Genomic DNA, 15,226 nt, shown 5'->3' on the forward strand with positions numbered 1-15,226 from the left:
TACAGAGGAGAACGCTGTTGTTGATGGCTGGAAATTCTGCGCTCGAGTCTAAATAAATAAAATAAAAGAACACAGATTGTCACATTGCTCTTCCAAATTGCCCGCACACTGAAAACATAATCATTAATCTCAAATATGTTTAATCTCATAGGCACCGGAGGTTATAATACTGATTGCCCCATTTCTTCTACTTCACAACTTGCCTCGGTCGATTAGCATATTGCAGGCATCAGCTGATCTTCTGTCTTTTAATGCTTTTATTGGTAAGCAAAATAAATACATATGCATAATTGCTGCCATACAACTTTAGTCATTTTATAGTTGCAAAATGACACAGCACAGAAATGAATTATGTGAACAGGAGAATTAGCTGGGTTCTGACAGAAAGTACTTTCCAATCGATCGTCTTGTTTGTGGTCGCTGTAAATTGTAACTCCGCCCCTCGCACGTTCATGCGAGGTGTGAAGGGGTTTGTGTTGTTACGGCTCATCGTCCACTGGCAGACATCCGCTCGTTCCTCCCATCTTTGTTCCTCAATCTAGTCAGGCGCAGCCCCGCTCAGCGGGGCCATTAGCGTGCATGATTATGTATCGGCGTCCATAACGACGCCTGAAGTAGGCCGTGTAACATCAGAAAAGCGGCGAGGACGGAAATGGCCTCAGAACTGTCAAGCTGAGCGCGTTTCGTTCACCTCGTCCATTCTAGTCAGACATAATATCCCTTTCGTGGTTGGCTTTCTTGACTGACTCTCTCCAATGAGTTTTCTGGCAAAGGCTTGAATCACAAACTAAAGGCTCTGTATCACCATCTGTCGCCCCCCCCCCCCCCCCCCCAACCCCCTCTCGTTCAAATGATCCGAATCATCTCCAAACTGTTGTTGTTTTTTTAAACACTAAGAAGTTCTTATCCCATTACGATTCAACGTCGTCTTTTTGATCTTAAAAGCTGCAGAGGATGTGATTTAAAAAAAACGTCTTTACCAGGTGCGGCAAACATCTGGCGGTTTAAGGGGGTGGAAAAGCCATTTTCTGTGTTATGATTATGATAATTTCCTAGTGTGCTTTGTGTGTGTCTGCATGCTAAAATGCAAACTAGTGTTTTTTGATTAACACGTGATTTAGGAGCTATGTATGCTTCACAGTGGGCCTATAAGGCTGAAGGTGGGATTTATTTTCAAACATTTCGATCACAGTGAGGTTTTGATGATGTTTTGATCTCCCTTCCCTCTTGTCCCCCCCCCCCCCCCCCCCTTCCTCCACCGCTCCATTTCCCACAGGAGACAATTCCCGTCCACTCCCATTATTCCTAAAATCCCCTCATGGCAGATTCCCCTGAAGCCCCCCTCGGCAGCCGTCTCGTCCCCGGTCAGCCACACCACCACCACCAACAACAGCAGCAGCGACATCTCCCCTGTCAGCATCGAGTCGGCCGACTCCTCCCCCCTCACAGATGGACAACACAGCCCCCAGGACGCACTGGGAGGGCCTGGTGGAGTGCACCAGATCAACAAAGACAACAACACTGTGGCCGTGGGCACAAGTCAGGTCCTGGACCTGAAGGACCGCATGGAGGTGCAGGGGGCAGAGGAGGCTTCGGAGAAGAAGAAGGAGGAGGACGAGGAGGAGGAGGAGGTGGAGGATGATCTCAGCCACGTAGAGGAGGAGGAGGAGGAGGGTGTAAGCATGCAGACAGTGGATCGGCGTGGTGGGGATGGACAGATTAACGAACAGGTGGACAAACTGAGGCGGCCCGTGGGTGCCAGCAACGAGAGCGAGGTGGATTAGACAGCAGTAGAAAGCACAAAGGCACTTCATCTCTGCCGCCGGCTTTGTTTCATTCTGCTCCTCTCTGCTCACACTTGTAGTGGTTTTTTCCCCATTCTATTTTTTTTTTTTTAAATCTGTCTTTGCTGCCGGTTTCCCCCTCGTTTCTCTCACATCTTAATCTTAAGCAAAATGAGCAGCAGGCGCGACAAGACGCAAAACTGACAAATAATGGAGTGTGTAGTTGACACAGGGCTTACCTCGATTTACGTTTCATCACGGAGACTAAACGACTGCATGGGGAGCCGCATACCACGGCGTCACACTCCTCCTGAGAGGAGAACGGGCGAGCGGCAGCCCAATCACAATGACTTTAAAAGGCTGGATGCAGTACCAACCGCGCGTGACCGGCTGCTTTTAATTTTGTGATTCCATCAGATCATTTGCAGCTCTGCCTTGGTGCCCGTGTAGTTGTACTACGGTTCTTATAGGGACCAAAGAGTCCGCGCTGCACAGACTAGCCCTCTTAGTGTAGTGCAGCCGGAGGTCAGGAGTCATATGTTGGCACTTCCACCTCAGCGTTACCGTGAGCTCGGAGAGAAGCATTAGCAGAGTTTGTCTCCCCCGTTGACGGCAATAGGAGAGGACAAGCTCTTCCAGGGCCGGAGCTTTTAGTCTCTTTTATGTGTCCTTTCGCATTGGTGTCAGTCTGTCAATAATTCACAAGGCCAGCAGGGTGGCATTTGGGTGAAATAAAAGCCCTGAAATTCGAGATTAGAATGTGATGACGGGCTTTGTTCCATGCCGGTGTCAGAGTGCTCATACGCTCAAAGGAGGAGAAGATAAATCTTTTCTTCCCCCGCTTTCCCTTTTCACTGAGGGGCTGAATTGTGTACTTTTTTTTTTTTGCAAGCGTGTTTACGCGTGCGTGGCAGGCGAGAAAACGCAGACTGTCTGCTGAGCCGTTTCTGAGTCTCCAGCAGGGCAGCTGATTTGGTTTGTGAAGTATGTTAATAATCAAATGATCAACAAATAACAGATGTATTAGTTCATGCAGCTTGAAATGTCAAGGGGGCTAAAAGCGGAAATCTAATACAGAAAGCCCAGTTGCATTGTATTATTTTCTGTGACAAACCCTGCGGTCCAAATTATGTGGGGCCTCCTACAGTGAGTAATCTTTACAGAAAACGGCGCCAATATTTTATAATTAAGCTGCAGTAAGACAACAAGGGCTGCCACAGATGGAAGTTGCAGAGCGTGTATCACTATTCTCAGTGTGGAGGTGGATGGGGGAAGTTATAAAAAAAAAAAAGCATTGCCCCATGATTGAAAAGGAAAGTAATGAATGAATACTTGACTTATTGAATTACTCACTCTGCACTCACTGTCTCCAGCTAACGAGAAGAGTCCATGAGTGAGAAGAAGGGATATCAGCTCTGGTGCCATTTCCACCTCCATCACATGGCCTTCATAGGAAGAAAGAAAAGGTAGAGGGGCACTGCTCGTTTCTGTGTGACACCCGTCCTTTAGATTAAGTTGGGTGGTGTCGATGGGGTCAACAACACTGTAAACTATATTTCTTTGATTTTGTAGAGATGAATTTGAATGGATGAATAAGGTTTACAGAAGTACGTAATGGAGAGGTGTAACGTATGCTTCTTGGCCACTGTAGAGCCCGTGATTGGTCCTCTCTGTAACCTGCTGATTACCTTTTGAGTGCCAGCAAACCATGTACAAAAGTGTAATAAATCTGCTTTATCTCAAATAAAATCTTATGCTTTCATGTTTTTTCTTCATTTCAGTGGACCACCATGTATTATTACTTTTTTGGCAAAACCATACATTTTAAAAAACACAGAAATACGTAACTTGTAGTAGAGATCAATTTTCCAGTTGGAAATCACAATTGAGTAAAGTATACAATATCGGTACAAAGTATCTGACATAAAGTAAATAAATGCACAATAACCAAACGAACAGCAGTTGGCCTTCAAGTGCATGTTTGAACGTGGTTTTATGTTCAGGTGCAGGATGGTCTTCTGTAAAATTAAATTTTTTTGGCAAAATATGTAGTTTGGCAACATAAAAATGTAACTTTTGTTAAACAAGTTTGTGCCTTGTACATCCAGTAATATCAGATCCGTCTATATATTTACCATGAAATGAAAAAATATCCAACTTGTTTATCCTACAGCCGGTTTGCGTGTCCTGAGCTTTTAAGTTACGTCTTTGAACCGGCTGCAATTTGTCTGCCTGATACGGATCTTTCAGTACTTTTCATAAAGCAAGGATGTTGGTTTCAGCTTTCTCTCTGGAATTGATGAGTGATATAGTTCCACACTACATGTGTCGAGTGTTGCTTATTTGCGTGGGTGGATTGTCTTTCGGTTTTCGTTGTGGGAGTAGTGTCTTCTTGAAAGATGTATTGAACGTGATAGTATAGAATGTAATTTCTATTCTGAGTCCTTTATTTTGAAATGAATAGTTTTTGCTGATTCCAACAGACTACTTTAAGACGGGCAGAAAGAAGGAATAAAGGTGATATAATGCAATATTTTTATTATAGCGATATGCTCTAATTATTTGTGATCGATACCAATGTTTGAGCCTAGCTACATGCATCAATCCTGCTAACGTTATTAAGATACTAACTACAAAATGTACTAGCAATTGGCAAGATAGTACATGTACACGCAACATGTACGTAAATTCCTTCTAAAAGTGAATATCTGAACTGGCGCACAATTCATATTTAATAATGATCCTCAGATTTTCAACTTCAATTGTTTGTTTTGATCTGGTTTTGTTTTCTTCACGTGCAATTTTCCATTGTCTCTGATGATACAATATGCCTCCAAAGACTGTCACCCCCCTCCCCCCCCAAAAAAACGCTGTTTTTTTCTGTTTTTTCCCATGCGTTGTCAAGTGTATGAATTTAATTCATCAGTGTCTAAATGATCAATGGCTTTTCACATATTGATGAGGTGTATAAACTTCTCCGAGGTTCGATACCACATCCCTTTGTAATCCATTAACCTCTCCCTGGAGTTCAGGCCCACCTTAGATTTATAGGGACCCACTGTAATAAATTCACATGTACATCATTTAGTGTCTTGGGGGATTTGCCGTGCATTCCTGTCCAGAAAGCACCATCTATTCAACCTTCATAATCTCATCTACATTTTAAAAGTCTTAACAACATCCATTGTGAGTCTGCACAGCCTTTCAGGAAGTCCGTGCAGGCTCACTTCCTGGTTAGAGCCGCTAAACCGGTGCGTCTCAGTTTGGTAGTGCGGTGCGAGGCTTGTTTGTCGAAAGCAACACCTTGGTTTTGACACCATTCGCCTCCCCGGTTGGGAGCCATAACCTCATCAATCTCGCTGCTAAACGGGGAGCACTCAATAGGGCAGCGTATCGACGCGCTCTGAACTCCATTGTTCGCTGGGAACTGAGCACTCAGCAGGTTAGAGGACCGGTGTCTCCTTTGGATCAATGCGAGGGCTGTAAGCCCGTCGCCACGCAACGCACGCGCCGCCTCCGCTCCTTTAAAAAAAAAAAAAAACCCTTCCCTCGGACCTCGGGGCGTTGATCCTCAGTCCAGCTTCTGCTGCTCCACCCGCAGTGTAGGTTCCAGTTGTTGGAGCCTGAAGCTCCTCCCAACATGTCTGCGTGACGTCTTCCTTTGAGGGGAAGATTTGCATAGGAAAGGTCACGGACGATACAAGAAGAGGAGGCCAGAGGAAGAAATGCTCCTCTTTCCTCTTCCCTGTGAGATGAAAAGCATGTGGCATGCAGCTGGGAGCCATCTCGTGTAATGCTTGATTTGTGACAGCGCCTGTGGAACTCCACCGGTTGCTTTACCCCTCTGGAAATATCCCTTTACGCCTCGGGAAATCCTCGTTTCGGACTGATGTTATCCACATCTGCAGTGAAAATATGTTATACGCCTTCCGAGACAAAGGTCAAACGGTGACCGTTATTATATTAGCATCAGAATGTCATTGCGAGCACGTTAGTAGCCTTAAGCTGGAGCACAGCCTCAAAGAGACTCTCTGCCATGTTGGAAATAGTCACGTTTTAATATTTCAACCTGCGCTTCTTATCCAGTGGGTTAACAGGCTTCAACATTTCTCTGACTGATGCTTTTTTCTTTTCCTTCAGCGCGATCGGCTGTGGAAGTAAGGAAGCACGGGTCACCTCCAGAAGCTCTCCGCGGCTGTCTCTCTGAAAGCAGCTTACTACTTCTGAGCAGCCGCTGATCACAGGCTCCTTCCTGGTGAAAAGGAGAGCATTTGACAAGCCAAGGTCACCAGGGGGCTTTGCCTGTATAAGGCTTCAATCGGAGGGCCCCGGCGAAAACACTGCAAAGTCATAAAGCACTTTGTCATCACTCGCTATATAAACTCTCAACAATCAAGTGGGATCGCATTCCCTCCCTCCCTTTCTGTGTGGCCTGTGTCACTTCGATTTTGTCCTGGCGCTGTTTCAAATCCAAATGGAGTATGTGAGTACTGGGGAGGGCTGTCATGTGGAAAGCTTTGCTCACTGGCAGGTAGAGGAGGGGGCTGCTGAGGGCCAGCGAGGGAAAACGGTAGCAAGCCGTAAAAAAAAAAAAAAAAGCCCGGGGAGTTGGGCGCTGGCTGGTTGTATTTATGAATGGTCCAATAATGGTGGCCACGAGAAACCCAACGGGAGACACGGTAAAAAAAACAAAAGAAGAATACCCTTGTGCTGTCGGAGAGCAGGCAACCGCGTTGCGAGGAGATTGGATTATGCGAGGGAAGGCCGGTCAGCCTGCTGAGGGGCCGCGGCTGCAGGAAGCGCAAGGGCAACAGGTGCAAATGAAACTAATCACAGAGCCTGGCTGTGGAACACCTGAATCATGGTAGTGGGCAGGAAAAGCACCGACTTGGCTCTATGCATTCACAAAGGGGCTCATGTTGTGTTATCACAGCTATTCAACTCAATTCAGAATAAATACATGTTAATTGTATTAGCCCTTTGTTGGCCATTTCTTATTTTTCCAAACCCTGAACGCCGACGTGATGAACTAGCTTAGGGTTGACCAGCCCCGTGGCCTTTCCTAGTTGTATTTGTTAAAACAACAGTTGGCGGCCTGGTGTGAGAATTGATGGGTGAGGGAGGGTGGTCCGTGAGACGGGGGCACGGCGACGCATTCGCTGACCTTGTCCTCCAAAATTGGCAAGGATTGTCACAGCGAAATACTATCCACATTTTCATGCCATTAGTGAGGAGGACAGCGAGTGAAAAGAAATAATCTCAAAATCCCTCGGTGGACACCCAACATCTTGTTTTGGAGGCTCTGCGGTACTCGCAGGATTCTTCTGGTAACAGAAACCCACAGTGAATGATGGAAGTTTTCTATTATTAGCATCGGCAGAATCTTCCCAACCTTTGGTTCTTCCATGCTGCAAATATCACATTGCTGATGTATTCCATATTAAATTACTGAGTTTTAACTGAGGGGGGGGCTGTGCAGTGTCTGTTATCAACAACCATAATGTGGAAGATTAGCACACGCATGATGCCCACCTGTTGCCCAGCTCTTTTTTATGAAGGTCACAGCTGTGACACTGAAACCGGTCTTTTTAAAGGTTCTCGTGATGAGGGGGGGGGGGGGGGGGGGGGGGGTTGCTGCTGCTGCTGACATTCTAGAGTCATTCAACAGAAATAAAGCTGATCGTAATGCTTTGATTTTAGATCCAGTGCAACAGTTGTGACAAACCAGAAACAGAATGAAACTTGTTGCAATCTGCTAAGAATAAGCCTCCGCACTATTTCAAGTTCCACTTCGTTCCCACTGAGACACTAACGACTTTTTAAAATACATTTTGACAGAAAATATATGCCAAGATTCCCCAGAGAAGGTCACAAGAAATGTCTTCTTACTCGGATGATCTCCCGCAACATCATTATAGGGTGAGGACATCAGTGTGAAGAGAACATTACACAGCCTGTGTCAGAGTAGAATATTATTAATTAACCACAGCTAACTAATCTTTTGATAATCATTCACCATCCGAACAGTTGTGTTGTTACTCAGTTGCCAAAGCTCAATCTTGTGTAACAAAAGTGATTGTGTTGAATTTCTTTCTGAAGTTTAAGAGTGGCCTGTGGTATAAAGGTAAAGTTTAAAGACGATATTACTTCAATGGTATCTCCATTAATTATCTAGACACACAGAGGCTATTTTGGTCGTTTCCGCGTGTACATTAGACCAAATATGCGGAGTGGCCTTTAAGGTCAATTAGTAGTACGTGTGTGTGGATTCATTGTTCTCCCTTTCAGAGTTATGTGATGTTACAAACAGATTAAAAAAAAAACACTTGCTTCAATTGCTTTAGGAAAGAAAAAAAAATGTTTCAAGTGGCATTTCTGTGGAACGGCTTTCTGGGTATAATCATGCGAGTGAGTCATGTAGGACTGTCCTAATACGCCCAGCCTTCTTCCCTGAAACAGAACCATCCCAAGGCCCCACGGACTCACGTCACATCAAGCAAATGTGGTTAAAGAAATACTCCCACTCTACTCCTGAGACCTGTGGTCCAATCCTGAAGCCAACTACTTGAAGCGTAAGGGCCAGCCGGCAGGAGCCCACTGCTGCACGAGTTTGGCCGTCTGCTACCAGGTGTTTACTCTGCTCACTAAGTCGTGTTTTACCCTGGGGAGGACTAATATACGGCAGTGGGCACAATTGAGGCAAAAGTAAAACAAACGGAACACAATGTTTGGTATTTCTTAGTAAACATTTACGTAACGTGGTTCACAGGAGGCTCGTTTTTTTTACGAGGCGTTTAAGAGGGCCGACGCTCGCCTTCCCGCTGGATTCTGTTTGTGTTTGTAAGATGACAACCGCGTGTTTACCAAATAACATCTCCTCCCGGCGTAACATTACACCCCCTCGCCTCTCCCTCTCTGAAAATGTGTTCACTTCAAACAGAGCTCACAGAAATACCAGAAGTGTGTTCGTTCCCATCTCGGCGCACGACGGCCAGGCTTGAACTCGTAGTCAAAGGCATGAACACTGGTCATAATGAATGATTTTAAAGTGCTCAGATGTCTCAAGAAAAGCTGCCCTCAATGACCTGAAACCTCATTTCCCATCCCTCTAACCCTTCCAACTCTGGCTTCCCTGGAAAAATGAGAATGAGGTTTCTATCAGAGAGACGATCTGATCAGCGGTTTCCAACTTCTTTTCTCTGAGACCTAGCTAAAGTCAGATCCAGTTCTTCTGGTTTTTGAGGGGAATGATCACACCACCCTTGTTTGTTTTCACTAACTGAATGTTCCATCAAAACTGTGAGAAGAATGCTTTTGTTATCTTTATGTCCCAACAGAAAAAAAAACATGTTGAAAGACAAATATGCCTAGATACGCCAACCTGTAAAGTATGTGAGGTGTGTTTATGGAAAATGGGAAACAACCCACAAGTGTTGCACAAAAAAAAGAAAACTGTGCCTCAGGGCATCTATGGGGGAATTATATATTTGTATTTATGGAGGTGGAGGAGGTCAACAGTAGTCGTTGCTATGTTCAAAAGCGTAACAACAACTTTTAGTGTGGCTAGTTTTTATATAGGGAAAATATAAAACTGATGAAAATCTCCTTTTTGCATAGTAAAATCTACAGTTAGATGTTTTCTACAAACAGACATGGGAACTCTTCTTATTTGGGTCACTGTTAACTACAAAATGTAATTTGTTTGTAAATGGCAACATTTCCCCCCCCATTTCGCTTTGTCTTTTATATATCTAACCATACGGGACACCTGGCTCTAAACTCACAGACCTGAGATCACATCCACACAGACAAAGGTGCTCAGACTGCCTCAGACAGGCAGTCACACACGGCGAAGAGCAGCATATCTAAACAGAGCCACATAAGGCAAAGCCGCGTGTTCCTGTGGTCCTGCATCCAATAAAGTCTTGTTAATAGTATATTGGATGAGTGTGTGTCCAATTCTCCATTTCCTCAGAGGTGTCTCAGCAGCAACAGCTGCTACCAATGGCAAAGCAGCTTTTTTCACACAGCCCCCTTATCCGCCATGTGACTGAGGTCTTTCCAAAATAAGCCCATACACATGCAAAAATAGATGAATGGACATCTATTGCAAAGGGCAGCGGATTTAAAGTGAGGTCTAACTGGGGCAGATCGCTGAACGAGACGAGGGGAAACATCTCATCCAAAAAGGGGAACTATAAACGGGCCCATGATCAGTAAAACCAAAGGCAATCTAGTGTGTGCCTGTGGGCCCAATCACAGCCATATCTTTCTACATCTATCAACAACTAGCTGCACTGTGTCTGATGACAAATGCACCACAGTCAGCAGCTTATTGTTTTGTGGCGTTGAGACACGCTATTTAGTTACAATCCCTCAAATGTATATTTTTTAATGTTGACCAGTATACAGTGTGTACTAAAGATGAAAATAGTTGTGCGTTCGCAATCAAGACTGTGACTACGTAATTGTTATTGGGCTGTAAGGTTCTATGATTTGATAATATATCAGATTACCTTTTAAATTGTAATTTAACTGCAAAGCATAAAAATAAAACAATAAAGTTGTCAGGATTTCATTGTTTTTTCTAAAAACCCGAAGTACATTCCAGGGTTTTCTTATGACATTATTCAACTAACATTACATGTTTGTGGGGATAAACCTACATCTATAAAGTTCCAGCATCCAATGAGCTCCAATGGGGATTTAATGGTTGGTTAGTGACTGAGACATATGGCATGTGTTGCTGTAGAATGTAACAAAATTCTTTGTAACTTGCAGCTCCAGATACTATATAGATTGTCGAGACAGATTGATTTTGAGTTTGGTTTCTGTCCACTTCATGAACGCTGTTTGACATCCACCTTTTAGCTTTGTTTTGGTCTCCTCCAGCTTTTCTCTGCTGTTTGGTAGTGAGAAGGTTGTTTGCATTTGAGTTGCGGAAAACAGCCTCTAACAAAAAATGTTTTTACTAGGGCCGGGACTTTAGCGCGTTAATTACGATTAATTAATTACAATGTGAATTAAGATTAATTAATTACACAAAAAATAACACATTAAACATTTTTTACGCATTTTTACACTTATTTTTTGCACCGCGGAAAGTTTCTCACTGGATGAGTTTCGGGAGGACCGATTATACTGGAGCACCAACTAGCGTTCATGACTTCAGACAACAACAAACCACAGTGAACATGAACGAAGAAGCTGACGAGACCGTGTCAGGTGGCCCTGTGAATGGGAAATCTTGGAAAATATTAAAATAAACACACGGATGGAAGCGTCGATAAGAGCATGGTTGTGTGCAAGCTATGCAACAAGGAATTCACATCGAGCCTCAAGTATCACCTTAACGCAAAACAATTAGCAGCTAGCGTGAGCCCGACGTTAGCCCGACTACGAGTACAAGGACCCACACCAAACCCGCACTGCACCGGATGACTGGTTTAAGGACCAGGGTAACTAAGACCACGTCTGAAAAAATAACCAATGTTCTGAATGTACTTGAAAGTATTGGTCTACTTAAAAAAACATAGTTTACAGAAGGTCTACTTACCTATAGGCTACCTGAATTTCTGAAAGTCTAAATATGCTATTTCTACACTTGTCTGCTGGAATTGGTTGAACAAAAATAAAAATCCATGTGAAAAAAATTACTTCTCACTGTTCTCAGGTCAAATATTTATGCAATTAAAATGCGATTAATTTTGATTAATTAATTACAAAGCCTCTAATTAATTAGATTAATATTTTTAATCGAGTCCCGGCCCTAGTTTTTACTCTAATAGTTATTTTAATTCAAAATTCACACTTGCTATTGTGAAAAAAAAGAATCCAGACCAGGGGGGAGATGGCAGATCAACAAAGCAGTGTGTTTGTTTGAGTAGCGTGTGCCTGCAGGCCGCCTGTGCAGAGAGCTGGGGACAGAACTGGAGTGTATCGTTGCAATCACGTCTCTGTCTTGTCTTCACATCACTGTGAAGTACAGACACTCAGCCAATCAGAGTCTGTGGGCCTTGACTTTAATGGTTTGTTAATTTATTTTCACTTTTTTTATACAATGATCTAAATGTAAACTGTTACAGGGATTTAGTTTTGGTTGTGCGTGAATAATCTTTCACTCGTCTTTATTTCTGTGCTGTCTTTCACTTTTTGCTGCAACAATGTTGGTCCATCTTCGCAGGTATTAACACAGTTCCATCTCATCATACAGGATCACACTCTGCTGCGGCACATCTTCCCTCCCGAATTGTTCTCTGCTCTCCCTCTGTCGTTATATTACTGCCTGGACAGGCAGCCGGTGAGTCCAGGGCGGCCAAATCTTCATAAATCCTTCCACAATGGCTCCCCTCCTCAGACTCCACTATACAATATCTGTCTTCATCTGAGAGTGCACAGGCTCAGCCACCTGCTTTCCCTCTGATCACCCCCCCCCCACCCCTCCACGCTTTGTGAACTTAATAAAAGCTGCCATTAAGCAGTGCTTCATCTGTTTGGGCCCTAATCTGCCTTATAGGCGTCATGTGACCGCATGTGCAGCGCACACCTGTCGCGTGTGTGTGTTCCCGGGCCCGACTGTCGCCTCTGCGCACTGCTCACTCTCTCACTCAACCTGTTCCTGGCACATCAACCCAGTGCACGTCAGCGATGGTCGGCATGTGTGCACACATTGTTGGTACCTCTAACATATGTTGAGTTATACATATATATACATATACATATGTATATATATATATACATATACATATGTATATGTATATATATATATATATATGTATATGTATATACATATATATATATACTGTATATGACCTGGTGTTTTTGTGTAAAGGCACAAAGTTTGCATCTGTTGTCATGCTCGTATTTGACATTCAAAATGACTTCCACTGAAAACACGCCTAAAGTCGTTCAGTATGTTTTTATTTCACCGAGTGAAAAGCTCAATCTTTGCATAAGACATGCAGAAACAGAAGATGAAACATAAATATAGCACAATGAAGATGAACAGCACTGTATCCAAGAGGAAATAAGCAATACGACAAGAATGAATAGTAGTGCTGAGGGCCACAAATTCAAGTAAAAAATTGCTTTATTGTTTACTTTTCATATAAAAGGTCTCATGAGTCTAGCCAAATTGAACGCAAACGGTAGATGGCTTTTAGTCCAAAAGTGCAATATATTTTACAAAGTCTGAAATGTTGTTTATCTATTACGCTGCAGTAAGCAGGAGGCTTTCATATTACATTTCTCCCAGCAGTGAAAATCCATCTCAGTTTATTTCTCCACCACTGTTTTATACCATCTTTTTTACTCTGTTAATTAAAACAGTAAAACGATCTGTGGTTTCGGCAGCAGCCTATGCACGATTTGGAGGTCGTTTCCGTCTGGTTTTTGTGTAATATAATTTTCATGTTTATTCTTTTTTTTCTTTTTTCTTTCCCTGGTAGATTATATACAGGATGCCAGCTGGCTGACAGATGGTGATGCCTTTACCCAATTTTTTTTTTCCTTTTTTGTTTTATTAAAAAAAAAAAAAAACATCACAAGGAAGAGAAGGAGGAAGGACAGGAACAGCTGTGGACGAAAGGGGACAGAAAGAACCAGCACACTGGCCACTGGGTGACACGAGTGGGAGGAGGAGAACCCAGCACATGGCTCAAAGCAACAAAAAAATAAATAAATGTGCCCTGTTAACACTGAACGAGACACAGAGAGCCATCTTGTTAGCAGTAGCAGGCCTCTAAATCTCCCTAATGGTCCTCGGCTCTGATCTTGTTCACCAGAATCTCAAGCATGAACAACGGGTGACCCCAACAACAAATATTGTTGACTCCTCTGCCTGCACGAATGCAGATGCTTATTTTTATTTATTTTTTACATTTCTTTGTTGGTTGATTTTTTATTCTATGACAGAAAAGTGTCCCCCAGTTGGATTCAAAGCGGGAACAAAGCAGGGAAAAAGGCGCACAAGGTCATGAAATCTGAATCGAGGCTCTGAGCAGCTGTGACGGAGCCACAGGCCTCCGCTCCGTGGCCTCTGTCTCTCTTACGTGGAGACACACTCCCGTAGTCTCACTGACAGATAGAAAAAGACACAGAGAGAGATGGCTGTCGTGACCTTTTGCCCTCCACACGGAACCCCAAATGTCCTCAGGCTGAAGCACTATCAATCACTACATGTCTATAGTTAGAATAATTATAGTTTCTTTATTTTCAACTTTTTACAAATCCTGCTATTTCACACCCACGCACATTCACACATACGCGCACACGCACATAAACTGAAGTCAAGTGCACAATTGTCTCCCAGCCCCTAACAGTTATCTGATGAGAAAACAAAACAAACGTGACGCCTCTGCCTCGCAGCGAAGTCCCTGGAGACAGTTGAGTCTGTGAGCGAGGCCCACAGCCGAGGAAATGAAAACCAAGAATTTCAATTAATGTGGAAAAAAAAACACACACACATAAATGACAATGAACCATTAAATAAAACGGAAACATCGATGAATGAATTCAAATCAGTGTATTTTTGTTTTAGCTGCTGACATAGCTAGGGAAAAGAAAGATATATTTATATATGTATATATACTCCAAACATCATAACGGAATCTGCCAATGCTACAGAATGAACAACTTTTTTCCAAAATATCTGGGGAAATTAAAAAGGGTCACGCACACAAGCAAACTATGGGGAGGCTATTTTAATTTTGAACTTTTTATTATTCATTTCTCCTCTTAACGGTTTTCTTTTTAAAGGAAGCTGTTCATGAAAGAGCATTTTGTTCATATATAGTTATTTTTTTACAGAGGAAAATACTGTACAACCTTTTTTTTCTTCTCAAAACAATATCTGGAGGAATATCATCTACACACGTTATTATTCCCTATAATATGATCGTTAATTTCCAATGTCAAGCTTAGGAGATTATTCATGATCAGTGTGTCCACTTCTCTGTCAAACCATTCGCTCAATATGAACCAGCGGGTGGCTTTGACAGATTTATAATTTAGTACTACAGTAAGTGAGCATTGACATGAACTTTTTAAGAATTCATTTAAAATCACAGTCCGTATTAGTGTTTCTCGTCAGGGCACCGTTTATCTGGTGCACCCATTTCCTTTTTTTTTTTTTAACCGTCAAATCACAGAAACAAAATAAAAACCAGTCTTTAAATAAATCACAGAACAACAGTTCTTTGTCACACTAACATCTATTTGTGCATTGAAGCAAAAGTGAACTAAAACAACATCTTTAAAGCAAAAGTCCCTGTTAAAAGATATTTATCATATTTTTTTCAGACGGTAAAAATGAACCTAAAAAGTGCAACAACACCCTAGAAAATTCTCATTGGAAGGTCACATAAATATTAAATAAAAACCGTTACAACAGGCGCTAAACCACAGCCATAGTGAATGGAAACAAAATGCCATTGAGACATTTT

The 15,226-nt window shown here is 42.9% G+C and overlaps 1 protein-coding gene across 1 annotated transcript in view; it reads left to right on the top strand.

Annotated features, from left to right (window-relative positions):
- pex14 (peroxisomal biogenesis factor 14) overlaps positions 1-3,544 on the top strand; it is a 40,975-nt gene extending 37,431 nt beyond the window's left edge. Inside the window, exon 9 of the mRNA XM_037479166.2 lies at positions 1,277-3,544. Coding sequence (XP_037335063.2) covers positions 1,277-1,784 — 508 coding nt within the window. The 3' untranslated portion in view covers positions 1,785-3,544. The remainder of the gene's footprint in view (positions 1-1,276) is intronic.
- The last annotated feature ends 11,682 nt before the right edge of the window (positions 3,545-15,226 follow it).

This window comes from Pungitius pungitius, chromosome 1 (genome assembly GCF_949316345.1).
Source record: "Pungitius pungitius chromosome 1, fPunPun2.1, whole genome shotgun sequence".
Taxonomy (NCBI): Eukaryota; Metazoa; Chordata; class Actinopteri; order Perciformes; family Gasterosteidae; genus Pungitius; species Pungitius pungitius.